At 46.8% G+C, this 15,202-nt stretch overlaps 1 protein-coding gene across 1 annotated transcript in view; it reads left to right on the forward strand.

Moving 5' to 3' along the window:
• The first annotated feature begins 816 nt into the window (after positions 1-816).
• Positions 817-15,202, forward strand: part of LOC137463881 (E3 ubiquitin-protein ligase BRE1A-like) — a 53,851-nt gene continuing 39,465 nt past the window's right edge. Inside the window, exon 1 of the mRNA XM_068175263.1 lies at positions 817-1,002. Within this exon, the coding sequence (XP_068031364.1) occupies positions 817-1,002 (186 nt within the window). The remainder of the gene's footprint in view (positions 1,003-15,202) is intronic.

The following is a 15,202-nucleotide window of genomic DNA, read 5'->3' on the forward strand; positions in this document are numbered from 1 at the left end:
AAAGAAAGTTCAGTCTTCGTGTGTGTGATGGCAGGGACAAAGCTCCCGGATTTCTCACCAATACGCATGAATTCTCCATCAGCCACTAAGCAGTAGTTCCTGGTTTCAAAACAGCGCCTGCTGCGTCATATCCCCTCCCTTGACCTGCTGGCCACGCTTCACCTGATGCAGCCCAGGACACGGTTGCCTTTCTGGGCTGCCAGCACACGTTGCCAGCTCATGCCCAGCCTCTCATCCACCAGCACCCCCAAGTCCTCCCCACCTTCATCCCAGCCGCCCCATCCCATCGCAGCATCCCTGCCCAGCAGGGACAGGCCATGTCCCAACCCCAAAGATGCAGCACTTTGCACTTGGCCTTGTTGAATCTGATGAGGTTCCCAGGGCCCTACTTGCCAAGGTTCTCCATGTCCCTCTGGATGGCATCCCAGGCCTCTGGTGTTGTCAAACTTGCCAAAGGTGCATTTAATCCCACTGTCCATATCATTCTTATGGACATCATATGAAGTCATATGAAAACCACCATGCATATAAAGAGTTTTTCATAAATACCTCCCCTCCAGTATCACTCCTTTACATGGTATTTTTAATGACTGTTCCTTCCTAATGCTTTACTGTCTGGATTCGTAGTGATCCATAAATTCTGAACAAATAGAGTTTCAACAGTCTTGGTACATCCTTTTGCGTCAACTACCTTGCTTCCTCCCACTCCCCATTTGACAATTTGTTTTCTGTTTTTTCTTAACTGAAGTGAAAATACCAGAGCTCAGGAGAGCCCCACACAGCTCTCCAGATTTTGTGCCTGAGAGAAAGAGAACGATGCCCACGAACCCTGCAAAATTCTTCCGGAGACCTTTCAGTACTGTTTCTCAACGACCCATCAGAGACGTGGTGATTCATTTACTGGCCCTGAAGAATTACAAGAAGTCAGAGCTACTTGCCTGCTTAAAGAGAGAGGGAGTTGTGGAAGAGGACAAGGAGTCCCTTGGAAAGATCCTTCAGGAGGTGAGATCCTGGAGCTGCTGCCTGCAATGCTAACTCTTAGCAGTCTTACTTTCAGGTTTCAATTAGAATCTAATGAGAGGCTTAGGAAATGCTCCTTGTTTACATTTTCCCATCAGTTTTACCCAGTTTCCACCCAACTGCAAGTCCATGTGACAAAAAGAAAAAAATCCTCAAAACTTGTTGTTGTTTTTCTAGAATAGCTGGCAGTGATAAATTCTTTGTAATGTTGTTGCTTCTCATGCCTTATTTGAACCCTCCCTCTTTTCCTTGCACTGTTAAACTGCTTGATGAAGTAACTTCACAGGGTGAAACTCTCAAGTGGGTGAAACACTTAGCTGAGGTCCTTAAAATACCCTGGGACAAGTTTCAGAGGAGAGAATTTTGGTAGCTGCACAGGGCAGTATTTCATTTGAACGGACTTGGTGGCCTCTCAATGGTATTTGCTTCTACTGGGGTCTGTGGGGGTTGCCTTCCAGGGAAGGGTGTTCCAGGCAAATCCTACATGAGAAAGGTGGTGGCCCAACTTTGAGCACACAGTTTCTTTGCTCTTGTGTGGATTGAGTCTTCAACTTCCTTGGCACCTATTATTTCTCATAATTTTCCAGTTGTCCTTTTAGTGCCACTGGTATTTCTTTATTACAGCCATTCATCCGATTCACATTGACTGAAGGATGCAGTGGCTGCTTCCTTCCTTGTTCAATAGTCCCCGTCAGTGTAGGCTGTTGCTGAATTATGCAAGCATTAACGTATCAAGTAGCAATATTTCCTTTTTATCTAGGAAAAAAGCGATGGTAAGATTTCAAAACTCAGCTCCTTAGAGGGCAAGAGATGAAAGAAAATTCTCCTTTCTGTTGCTTGTTGTTAATGTTGTTGATGTTATGTCTTTATATCATATAAACCCGAAGTGTGTACTTCTAATGGGATTCCTGTATACTTTTCAAGATGCTTACAATGTCAAAGCCTGCCACAAGCTTGCACACATGACTTGTTTCTTATGGTGCGTAGGAAACTCTGCTAAGGACAAGGTGTGGACATGTTTTTGGTACCTAGCTGTGTCTGTGCAGGGTTCTTTACGATATGGCAGCTCTAGTACCTAAATCATGCACAGTAATGCCAGTGCTACTGTTTGAAGAGAAATCTTAGGGAAGTCTAGCATAAGGACAAATTCCAGTACTGAGGCATTTGTAGGAAACTTGTTTTTCTGTCCTAAGCAGCATTTAGGCTCCCATTTTAATTCAGGCTATCCCATGTGTGAGGAGGGGACTCTGAATCATCAGGGAATACCTTGGACTTGTCAGGCTTAAAATCAAGAGATGGCCAGTACAAGAGGGCAAGGAAAAAGGTTTGAAAGAATCTTGGAAAACACTGCATGAAAGGTATATTTTCTATGCCTTAAAAGAATTCTCTTTAAACAGGAGGGAGGACACAGCACTGGTTTTCCCTAGCTCTTTTCCCGGCCCGACCAGGAAATGCTGCAGTGCCCAGCATCCTCTTATGTCCTACCTCCATGCCCACAGCATTTCTGTCAGCAGTTTATGCAGCTCTGTCGTATCACAATGGAATCCTTGATTTCTCCATGTGACAATGGCTTCCTGGCACCATATTGCCTTACTTGTGTGTTTGATCATCTTCCATCATGTTGCAATGGCCTCCTTGGAATGAAAAGTTCCACTGTTTCACAGTGACTCCTTGGATCTATGTGGTTCTGTTAGGCACCACTGGAATCCTTGCTTTCTTCATGTCACAATGCCTCCTTGGCTCCATGTAGCCTTACCTGTTGGTCCAGTCATCTTCCATCATGTCACAACGGTCTCCTTGGTCTCAAAAACCGCCATTGTGTCACAGTGGCCCCTTGGTTCCATGTGGTTCCCTGATGTCTCAATGGAAACCTTGCATTCTTCATGTCACAATGGCTCCTTGGCTCCATGCGGCCTTACCTGTTGGTTTAATCATCTTCCATCATGTCACAATGGTCTCTTTGGTCTGAAAAAGCTCCACTGTGTCACAGTGGCTCCTTGGTTCCATGTGGTTCTGTTAGGCCACAATGGAAACCTTGCTTTCTTCATGTCACAATGACTCCTTGGCTCCATGCGGCCTTACCTATTGGTTCAATCATCTTTCATCATGTCATAATAGTCTCCTTGGATTGCAAAGCTCTACAGTGTCACCCTGGCTCCTCATTTTAATGTGGCCTTACCTCTGAGTTCAATCATCTTCCATCATGTCACAATCGTCTCCTGAGTTTGAAAAACCTCCACTGTGTCACAGTGGCTCCTTGGTTCCATGTGGTTCAGTCAGGCCACAGTGGAATCCTTGCCTTCGTCATGTCACAATGCCTCCTTGGCTCCATGTGGCCTTACCTCTGAATTCAATCATCTTCCATCACGTCACCATAGTCTCCTTGGCTTGAAAAAGCTCTACAGTGTCACCAGGGCTCCATAATTCCATGGGGCCTTACCTGTTGGTTCAATCATCTTCCACCATGTTACAATGATCTCCTTGCTTTGAAAAAGCTCCATTGTGTCACAATGGCCCCTTGGTTCCATGCAGTTCGTCATGTCACAATTTTAACCGTGCTTTCTTCATGTCACAATGGCCCTTGGCTCCATGTGGCCTTGCCTGTTTGTTTCAGCATCTTCCATCATGTCACAATGACTCCTTGGTCTCAAAAAGCTCCACTGTGTAACTGTGGCCCCTTGCTTCCATGCGCCATGCGGATCTGTCGTGTCACAATGGAATCCTTGCTTTCTTTGTGTGAAAACGGCTGCTTGGCTCCATGTGGCCTTACCTGTGTGTTCAGTCACTTCCATCATGTCACAATCATCTCCTGAGTTTGAAAAAACTCCACTGTTTCACAGTGGCTCCTTGGTTCCATGTGGTTCTGTTAGGCCACAGTGGAATCCTTGCTTTCGTCATGTCGCAATGCCTCCTTGGCTCCATGTGGCCTTACCTCAGAGTACAATCCTCTTCCATCACGTCACCATAATCTCCCTGGCTTGAAATAGCTCTACAGTGTCACCAGGGCTTCTTCATTCCATGGGGTCTTACCTGTTGGTTTAATCATCTTCGATCATATCACAATAACTCCTTGGTCTGAAAAAGCTCCACTGTGTAACAGTGGCCCCTTGGTTCCACGCGCAATGCGGTTCTGTTTGTCGTAATGGAGTCCTTGCTTTTTTCGTGTCAAAAAGAATACTTGGCTGCATGTGGCCTTACCTGTGAGTTCAATCATCTTCCATCATGTCACAATGGTCTCCTTGGACTGAAAAAGCTCCACTGTGTCCCAGTGGCCTCTTGGTTCCATGTGGTTCTGTTAGGCCACAGTGGAATCTTTGCCTTCGTCATGTCACAATGCCTCCTTGGCTCCATTTGGCCTTACCTCTGAGTTCAATCATCTTCCATCATATCATAAACATCTCCTTGGATTGAAAAAGCTGTACAGTGTCACCATGGCGCCATGATTCCATGTGGCCTTACCTGAGGGTTCAATCATCTTCCATCATATCACAATGGTCTCCTTGGTTTCAAAAAGCACCACTCTGTCACAGTGGCCCCTTAGTTCCATGCGGTTCTATTGTGTCACAATGGAATCCTTGCTTTCTTCGTGTCACAATGGCTCCCTGGCTGCATACGGCCTTACCTGTTGGTTCAATCATCTTCCATCATGTCACAATAAGTCCCTGTTCTGAAAAACCTTCACTGTGTCACAATGGATCCTTGGATCCCTGTGTCCTTTCTCATGGGTTCAATCATCTTCCATCATGTCACAAAGGATTCCTCCGTTTATCGCCGTGGCCCCTTGCTTCCATGCAGTTCTGTATTCCAAAATGGAATCCCTAGATTCTTCGTGTCACAATGGCTCCTTGACACCATATGGCATTTCCTGAGAGTTTGAATAATCTTCCATCATGTCACAATAACTCCTTGGTCTGATAAAGCTCCACTGTGTCACAGAGGCCCCTTTGGTTCCATGCGCCATGCGGATCTGTCGTGTCACATAGGAGTCCTTTCATTCTTCGTGTCAAAATGACTCCTTCGCGGCATGTGGCCTTACCTGTGAGTTCAATAATCTTCCATCATGTCCCAATTAACTCCTTGGTCTGAAAAACCTCCACTGTGTCACAGTGGCTCCTTGGATCCATGTGGTTCTGTTAGGCCACAATGGAATTCTTGCTTTTTTCATGTCACAATGCCTCCTTGGCTCCATGTGGCCTTTACCTCTGAGTTGAATCTTCTTCCATCATGTCACAATAATCTCCTTTGCTTGAAATGCTCTACAGTGTCATTAGGGCTCCTTAACTCCATGGGGCCTTACCTGTTGGTTCAATATTCTTCCATCATGTCACAATGGTCTCCTTGTTCTGAAAAAGTTCCACTGTGTCACAGTGGCCGGCCCCTTGGTTCCCTGTGGTTCAATTGGGTCACAATGGAATCCTTGCTTTCTTCATGTCACAATGACTCCTTGGCTCCATATGGCCTTACCTCTGAGATCAATCACCTTCCATCATGTCATAATCGTCTCCTTGGATTGAAAAAGCTCTACAGTGTCACCATGGCGCCATGATTCCGTGTGGCCTTACCTGCTGGTTTAATCATCTGCCATCATGTTACAATAACTCCTTCGTCTGAATAGGCTCCAATGTATCACAGTGGCCCCTTGGTTCCATGCAGTTCTGTCATGTTGCAATGTTAACCGTGCTTTCTTCATGTCACAATGGCCCTTGGCTCCATGTGGCCTTGCCTGCTGGTTTCAGCATCTTCCATCACGTCACAATGACTCCTTGGTCTCAAAAAGCTCCACTGTGTAACTGTGGCCCCTTGCTTCCATGCGCCATGCGGATCTGTCGTGTCACAATGGAATCCTTGCTTTCTTTGTGTGAAAACGGCTGCTTGGCTTCAAGTGGCCTTACCTGTGTGTTCAATCACTTCCATCATGTCACAATCATCTCCTGAGTTTGAAAAAACCCCACTGTGTCACAGTGGCTCCTTGGTTCCATGAGGTTCACTTGAGCCACAGTGGAATCCTTACTTTCGTCATGTCACAATGCCTCCCTGGCTCCATGAAGCCTTTACATCAGCGTTCAATCATGTTCCATCACGCCACCATAGTCTCCTTGCCTTGAAAAAGCTCTACAGTGTCACTTGGGCTTCTTCATTCCATGGGGCCTTACCTGTGAGTTTGCTCATCTTCCATCGTGTCACAATGGTCTCCTTGGCCTTAAAAAGCTCCACTGTGTCAAAGTGACTCCTTGGTTCCATGTGGCTCTATTAGGCACCACTGGAATCCTTGCTTTCTTCATGTCACAATGCCTCCTTGTCTCCATGTGGCCTTACCTCTGAGTTCAATCATCTTCCATCATGTCACAATGGTCTCCTTGGTCTGAAAAACCTCCACTGTGTCACAGTGGCTCCTTGGTTCCATGTGGTTCAGTTGAGCCACAGTGGAATCCTTGCTTTCATCATGTCACAATGCCTCCTTGTCTCCATGTGGCCTTACCTCTGAGTTCAATCATCTTCTATCATGTCACAATAATCTCCTTGGTTTGAGAAAGCTACAGAGTGTCACCATGGCGCCATGATTCCATGTGGCCTTACCTGTTGGTTCAATCATTTTCCATCATGTCACAATGGTCTCCTTGGTTTCCAAAAGCTCCATTGTGTCACAGTGGCCCCTTGGTTCCATGCAGTTCTGTCATGTCGCAGTGTTAACCGTGCTTTCTTCATGTCACAATGGCCCTTAGCTCCATGTGGTCTTACCTGTTGGTTTAATCTTCTTCCATCATGTCACAATGGTCTCCTTGGTTTGAAAAGCTCCAATGTGTCACAGTGGCCTCGTGGTTCCATGCGCCATGTGGTTCTGTTGTGTCACAATGGAGTCCTTGCTTTCTTCATATCAAAACGACTCCTTGACTGCATGTGGCCTTGCCTGTTTGTCCAATCATCTTCCATCATGTCACAATCGTCTCCTGAGTTTGAAAAAACTCCACTGTGTCACAGTGGCTCCATGGTTCCATGATGTTCACTTAGGCCGCAATGGAATCCTTGCTTTCGTCATGTCACAGTGCCTCCTTGGCTCCATTTGGCCTTACCTCGGAGTTCAATCATCTGCCATCATGTCATAATAGTCTCCTTGGCTTGAAAAAACTCTACAGAGTGTCACCATGGCTCCTCTGTTCCATGTGGTCTTACCTGGAGGTGTAATAATCTTCCTTCATGTCACAATGCTCTCCTTGGTCTGAAAAAGCGCCACTGTGTCACAGAGGCCCATGGGTTGCATGTGGTTCTTTAAGGCCACAGTGGTAACCTTACCTGTGTGTTCAATAATCTTCCATCATGTCACAATGGTCTCCTCGGCCTTAAAAAGCTCCACTGTGTCACAGTGACTCCTTGGTTCGATGTGGCTCTATTAGGCACCACTGGAATCCTTGCTTTCTTCATGTCACAATGCCTCCTTGGCTCCATGTGGCCTTACCTCTGAGTTCAATCATATGCCATCATGTCATAATAGTCTCCTAGGATGGCAAAGCTCTACAGTGTCACCCTGGCTCCTCATTTTAATGTGGCCTTACCTGTAAGTTCCATCATCTTCCATCATGTCAAATCGTCTCCTGAGTTTGAAAAAACTCCACTGTGTCACAGTGACCCCTTGGTTCCATGTGGTTCAGTCAGGCCACAGTGGAATCCTTGCCTTCGTCATGTCACAATACCTCCTTGGATCCATGTGGCCTTACCTCTGAGTTCAATCATCTTCTATCATGTCACAATTATCTCCTTGGTTTGAGAAAGCTACAGAGTGTCACCATGGCACCATGATTCCATGTGGCCTTACCTGTTGGTTCAATCATCTTCCACCATGTCACAATGGTCTTCTTGGTTTCCAAAAGCTCCATTGTGTCACAGTGGCCCCTTGGTTCCATGCAGTTCTGTCATGTTGCAATGTTAACCGTGCTTTCTTCATGTCACAGTGGTCCTTGGCTCCATGTGGCCTTGCCTGTTGGTTTGAGCATCTTCCATCATGTCACAATGACTCCTTGGTCTCAAAAAGCTCCACTGTGTAACTGTGGCCCCTTGCTTCCATGCGCCATGCGGATCTGTCGTGTCACAATGGAATCCTTACTTTCTTTGTGTGAGAACCGCTGCTTGGCTCCATGTGGCCTTACCTGTTTGTTCAATCACATCCATCATGTCACAATCATCTCCTGAGTTTGAAAAAACCCCACTGTGTCACAGTGGCTCCTTGGTTTCATGAGGTTCACTTAGGCCGCAATGGAATCCTTGCTTTCGTCATGTCACAGTGCCTCCTTGGCTCCATGTGGCCTTACCTCAGAGTTCAATCATCTTCCATCACGTCACCATAATCTCCTTGGCTTGAAATAGCTCTACAGTGTCACCAGGGCTCCTTAATTCCATGGGGCCTTATCTGTTGGTTCAATAATCTTGCATCATGTCACAATGGTCTCCTTGGTCTGAAAAAGCTCCAATACGTCACAGTAGCCTCTTGGTTCCATGCGCCATGTGGTTCTGTTGTGTCACAATGGAGTCCTTGCTTTCTTTGTGTCAAAACGACTCCTTCTCTGCATGTGGCCTTACCTGTGAGTTCAATCATCTTCCATCATGTCACAATGGTCTCCTGGGTCTGAAAAAACTCCACTGTGTCACAGTGGCTCCTTGGTTCCATGTGGTTCAGTTGGGACACAGTGGAATCCTTGCTTTCTTCATGTCACAATGGCCCTTGGCTCCATGTGGCCATGCCTGTTGGTTTCAGCATCTTTCATCATGTCACAATGACTCCTTGGTCTCAAAAAGCTCCACTGTGTAACTGTGGCCCCTTGCTTCCATGCGCCATGCGGATCTGTCGTGTCACAATGGAATCCTTGCTTTCTTTGTGTGAAAACGGCTGCTTGGCTTCAAGTGGCCTTACCTGTGTGTTAAATCACTTCCATCATGTCACAATCATCTCCTGAGTTTGAAAAAACCCCACTGTGTCACAGTGGCTCCTTGGTTTCATGAGGTTCTCTTAGGCCGCAATGGAATCCCAGCTTTCGTCATGTCACAATGCCTCCTTGGCTCCATGAGGCCTTTACATCTGCGTTCAACTATCTTCCATCACGCCACCATAGTCTCCTTGGCTTGAAAAAGCTCTACAGTGTCACCAGGGCTCCTTCATTCCATGGGGAGTTACCTGTTGGTTTAATCATCTTCCATCATGTCACAATGGACTCCTTGGTCTGAAAAAGTTCCACTGTGTCACAGTGGCTCCTTGGTTCCATGTGGTTCAGTTGGGCCACAGTGGAATCCTTGCTTTCTTCATGTCACAATGGCCCTTGGCTCCATGTGGCCTTACCTCTGAATTCAACCATCTGCCATCAGGTCATAATAGTCTCCTTGGATTGAAAAAGCTCTACAGAGTGTTACCATGGCTCCTCCGTTCCATGTGGTCTTACCTGGAGTTGTAATAATCTTCCGTCATGTCACAATCGACTCCTTGGTCTGAAAAAGCTCCAATGTGTCACAGTGGCCCATGGGTTGCATGTGGTTCTTTAAGGCCACAGTGGAATCCTTGCTTTCTTCATGTCACAATGCCTCCTTGGCTCCATTTGGCCTTACCTCTGCGTTCAATCATCTGCCATCATGTCACAATAATCTCCTTGGTTTGAGAAAGCTACAGAGTGTCACCATGGCGCCATGATTCCATGTGGCCTTACCTGTTGGTTCAATCATCTTCCACCATGTCACAATGGTCCCCTTGGTTTCCAAAAGCTCCATTGTGTCACAGTGGCCCCTTGGTTCCATGCAGTTCTGTCATGTCGCAGTGTTAACCGTTCTTTCTTCATGTCACAATGGCCCTTGGCTCCATGTGGCCTTACCTGTTGGTTTGAGCATCTTCCATCATGTCACAATGACTCCTTGGTCTCAAAAAGCTCCACTGTGTAACTGTGGCCCCTTGCTTCCATGCGCCATGCGGATCTGTCGTGTCACAATGGAATCCTTGCTTTCTTTGTGTGAAAACGGCTGCTTGGCTCCATGTGGCCTTACCTGTGTGTTCAGTCACTTCCATCATGTCACAATCGTCTCCTGAGTTTGAAAAAACATCCACTGTGTCACAGTGGCTCCTTGGTTCCATGTGGTTCAGTCAGGCCACAGTGGAATCCTTGCTTTCGTCATGTCACAATGCCTCCTTGGCTCCATGTGGCCCTACCTGTTGGTTTAATCTTCTTCCATCATGTCACAATGGTCTCCTTGGTCTGAAAAAGCTCCAATGTGTCACAGTGGCCCCTTGGTTCCATTCGCCATGTGGTTCTGTTGTGTCACAATGGAGTCCTTTCTTTTTTCGTGTCAAAAGGACTCCTTGGCTCCAAGTGGCCTTACCTGTAAGTTCAATCATCTTCCATCATGTCACAATGGTCTCCTTGGTCTGAAAGACCACCACTCGAGTCACAGTGGCTCCTTGGTTCCATGTGTCCTTTTTTATGGGTTCAATCTTCTTCCATCGTGTCACAAAGTGTTCCTCGGTTAATCGCCGTGGCTCCTTGGTTCCCTGTAGTTCTGTATTCCAAAATGGAATCCTTACATTCTTAGTGTCACAATGGATCCATGAAGCCTTATGGCCTTTCCTGAGAGTTTGAGCATCTTCCATCATGTCACAATAACTCCTTGGTCTGAAAAACCTCGACTGTGCGACAGTGGCCTCTTGGTTCCATGCGCCATGCGGTTCCGTCGTGTCACATGGGAGTCCTTGGCTCCATGTGGCCTTACCTGTTGGTTTAATCATCTTCCATCATGTCGCAATAACTCCTTGGTCTGAAAAACCTCCACTGTGACACAGTGGCCCATTGGTTCCATGCGCCATGCGGTCCTGTTGTGTCACAATGGAGTCCATGCTTTCGTCATGTTAAAAGGACTCCTTGGCTGCATGTGGCCTCACCTCCGAGTTCAATCATCTTCATCACGTCACCATAATCTCCTTGGCTTGATAATGCACTACAGTGTCACCAGGGCTCTTTAATTCCATGGGGCCTTACCTGTTGGTTCAATAATCTTCCATCATGTCACAATGGTCTCCTTGGTCTGAAAAAGCTCCACTGTGTCACAGTGGTCCATGGGTTCCATGTGCTTCAGTTAGGCCACAATGGAATCCTTTCTTTATTCATGTTACAATGCCTCCGTGTGGCCTTTACCTCTGAGTTCAAATATCTGCCGGCATGTCATAATAGTCTTCTTGGATTGAAAAAGCTCTACAGTGTCTCTATGGCTCCTCCGTTCCATGTGGCCTAACCTGTAGGTTCAATCATCTTCCAACATGTCACAATGGTCTCCTTGGTCTGAAAAAGCTCCAGTGTGTCACAGTGGCCTTTGGGTTCCATGCGCCATGTGTTTCTGTTGTGTCACAATGGAGTCCTTGCTTTCTTCATGTCAAAATGACTCCTTGGCTCCATGTAGCCTTGCCTGTGAGTTCAATTACCTTCCATCATGTCACAATAATCGCATTCGTCTGAAAACCTGCACTGTGTCAAAGTGGCTCCTTGGTTCCATGCGGTTCCGTCTTGTCACAATGGAAACCTTGCTTTCTCCTTTTTCCAATGGCTCCTTGGCTCCATTTAGCCTTACCTCTGGGTTCAGTCATCTTCCATCATTTCACAACAATCTCCTTGGTTTGAGAAAGCTACAGAGTGTCACCATGGCGCCATGATTCCAGGTGGCCTTACCTGTTGGTTCAATCATCTTCCACCATGTCACAATGGTCTCCTTGGTTTCAAAAGTCACACTTTGTCACAGTGGCCCCTTGGTTCCATGCGGTTCTGTTGTGTCACAATGGCGACCTTGCTTTCTTCATTTCACAATGGCTCCTTGGCTCCATGCAGTCTTACATGTTAGTATAATCATCTTCCATCATGTCACAATAATTCCTTTGTCTGAAAAAGCTCCACTGTGTCGCAGTTGCTCCTTAGTTCCAGCGATTCTATTGTTTTACAATGGAATCCTTGCTTTCTTTGTGTCATAATGGCTCCTTGGCTCCATTTGGCCTGACCCGGTGGTTTAATCATCTTCCATCATGTCACAATGGACTCCTTTGTTTGAAAAAGCTCCACTGTGTCACAGTGGCTCTTTGACTCCATGTGGCCTTACCATTTGGTTCAATCATCTTCCATCATGTCAAAATGGTCTCTATGGTTTCAAAAAGCTCCACAGTGCACAGGTGTCCCATTGATCCATGCGGTTCTGTCGTATCACACTGGAATCCCTGATTTCTTTGTGTCACACCGGATCCTTGGCACCATATGGCCTTTCCTGTGAGTTTGATCATCTTGCATCATGTCACAATGGTCTTCTTGGCCTGAAAAAGCTCAAATGTGTCACTGTGGCCCATTGGTTCCATGTGGTTCTGTTAGGCCATAGTGGAATCCTTGCTCTCTTCATTTCACAATGGCTCCATGGCTCCATGTGGTATTACCTGTTGGTTTAATCATCTTCCACCATGTCACAATAATTCCTTGGTCTGAAAAAGCTCCACTGTGTCATAGTGGCTCTTTGGTTCCCTGTGCCATGCGGTTCTGTCGTGTCACAATGGAGTCTATGCTTTCTTCGTGTCAAAACGACTCCTCGGCTCCATGTGGCCTTACCTCTGAATTCAATCATCCTCCATCATGTCACAATATTCTCCTTGGTTTGAAAAAGCTTCTCTGTGTCGCAATGCCTCCTTTGTTCCATGTGGCCTTACCTCTGCGTTCAATCATCTTCCATCATGTCACAATAATCTCCTTGGTCAGAAAAAGCTCTACAGTGTCACCATGTCTCCTTCATTCCATGTGGCCTTACGCATGGGTTCATTCATCTTCCATCATGTGACAATGGTCTCCTTGGTTTGAAAATGCTCAACTGAGTCACACTGGCCCCTTAGTTCCATGTGGTTCTGTCATATCACAATGGAATCCTTGATTTCTTCATGTCACAATGGCTCCTGGGCCCCATATTGCTTTACCTGTGAGTTTGATCATCTTCCGTCATGTCACAATGGTCTCCTTGGTTTCAAAAAGCTCCACTGTGTCACAGTGGCCCCTTAGTTCCATGCGGTCTTGTTGTGTCACAACGGAAACCTTGCTTTCTTCATGTCACAATGCGTCCTTGTCTCCATGCGGCCTTACCTGTTGGTTCAATCATCTTCCATCATGTGTCGTGGTTTGACATGGAAGTGATTTTTTCAGGAAGTTGGGTCAAACCAATCAGTGGTCAAGTTTGGATATTGGCACCTGAAGTGACCATTGAATATAGGGATACGCCTCTGAGAACACAGGGTGTTAAAGGAGGAACTCCCAAGAGCTCGCTCTCTTTGGTTCCTGTCAGGGTGCAGTGCAGATCTCCCCAGCCCAGCCATGGGGCTGGGTGGGGGAGGGGAAGCCATGAGGCCTGGTCGAGGTGAGCTGAGGGGTAGAAGGACTGGAACCGAGCCAGCTCCTGTGGATGGAAGGGTGGAGAGAAGTGGAGATGTCTTTGTCATTCCCCCCTAGAGGGAAGAGACAGAGAGTCCGGACGGCACCTGTAACTTTGCCGGCGCGGAGGAGAAGGAAGGTGGGGGGGAAGGTGCCCAGCCTTGGCCTTGGGAATCGGCTGCTGGGCAGAGATTTCGGCCGTCCAGGGAGTCTGAACTTTTAACCCTTTCCTGAGAAATGAAAGCTTTGTAAAATATTACTCCTCCTTGATTTGAAGTAGAAGAGAGACAGTCTGGGATCCAAGATGATGGAAGAGGAAATTTTTGAGTTGTAAGGAGATGATGGAATGGCTTGTGGCTGGACTTTTCTTGTTAGCCATAGACTGAACCAAATTCTCCTGAGAGAGGCTGTACTTAGTGGGGTGCATTGGTAGGCCAAGAGACCTGTTTCAGTGACTACCAACAGAAGAATGGAGAGAAGAGAGGAAAGTTGAAGAGGGTGTGGAGAGGCCCTCAGTCTTCAGAGAAGAAGAAGAGAAGAAGATCTCTGTTCTTGCACCCTCTTCCACAGGGGAAAATAGGGGTGGGGGGGGGACTGTAGTCCCGAGATGAGAAACTGAACTGTTATTTTTCTTGGTCCTTGGCAAAGCATCCTTAAAAGAGCCCTATGAGCAGTCTGTCCATGCACGGTGGTGAGAGCACTGTGACATGGAAAGGAGAGTGTCACCATGGCAGCTGTTCTCCGGGCGGTTGCCATGTGTGACATGGAAACACAGGGGTGGCAATTGTGTTTCCTGGGGGGTCTGTGGCACAGGAGAGACTCCCGTCTCCCTTGAAAGATTGAGTATTTGAATATCTGAAGGGTGGCAACTTGGTCAGGATCCTGGGTGGTGTCTCATCATGGGTTTGTTTGGAAATTAGGTGGGAGGAGGAGGGGTGTTCATGGAGGTCTTCATCCAGGATTTAATGTTTGTAGTTTTCAAAGTAGTAGTAGTTTAATAAAATTTTCTACCTTGTTATCAAGCTTGGGCCTGCTCTGCTCTGTTCCTGATCATATCTCACAGCAATTATTTAGGAAGGTGTAATTTCATGGGGGGCGCAGGAATAGCGCCAGTGTCAAATGATGACAGGTGCTTTTTCAGACCAAGGAGACCATTGTGACATGATGGAAGATGATTGAACCCAAATGGTAAGGCCACATGGAATCAAGGAGCCACTGGGACACTGTGGAGCTTTCTCAAACCAAGGAGTCCATGGTGACATAATGGAAGATTATTGCACCCACATGTAAGGCCGCGCAGATCCAAGAAGCCATTGTGACAGGAAGAAAGCAAGGATGCCATTGTGGAATACAGAACTGCATGGAAGCAAGGGGCCACGGCGATAAACCGAGGAACCCTATGTGCCATGATGGAAGATGATTGAACCTACAGGTAAGACCACATGGAACGGAGGAGCCATGGTGACACTGTAGAGCTTTTTCAATCCAAGGAGACTATTATGACATGATGGAAGATGATTGAATTCTGAGGTCAGGCCACATGAAGCCAAGGAGGCATTGTGACATGAAGAAAGAAAGGATTCCATTGTGGCCTAACAGAACCACATGGAACTAAGGAGACACTGTGACACAATGGAGCTTTTTCAGACCAAGAAGACGATTGTGACATGATGGAAGATGAATGAACGCATGCGTAAGGCCACATGGAGCAGAGGATCCATTGCGATACAGTAGAGTTTTTTTAAAACAAGGAGATAATTTTAAGATGATTG

This window comes from Anomalospiza imberbis, chromosome 31 (assembly GCF_031753505.1).
Source record: "Anomalospiza imberbis isolate Cuckoo-Finch-1a 21T00152 chromosome 31, ASM3175350v1, whole genome shotgun sequence".
Taxonomy (NCBI): domain Eukaryota; kingdom Metazoa; phylum Chordata; class Aves; order Passeriformes; family Viduidae; genus Anomalospiza; species Anomalospiza imberbis.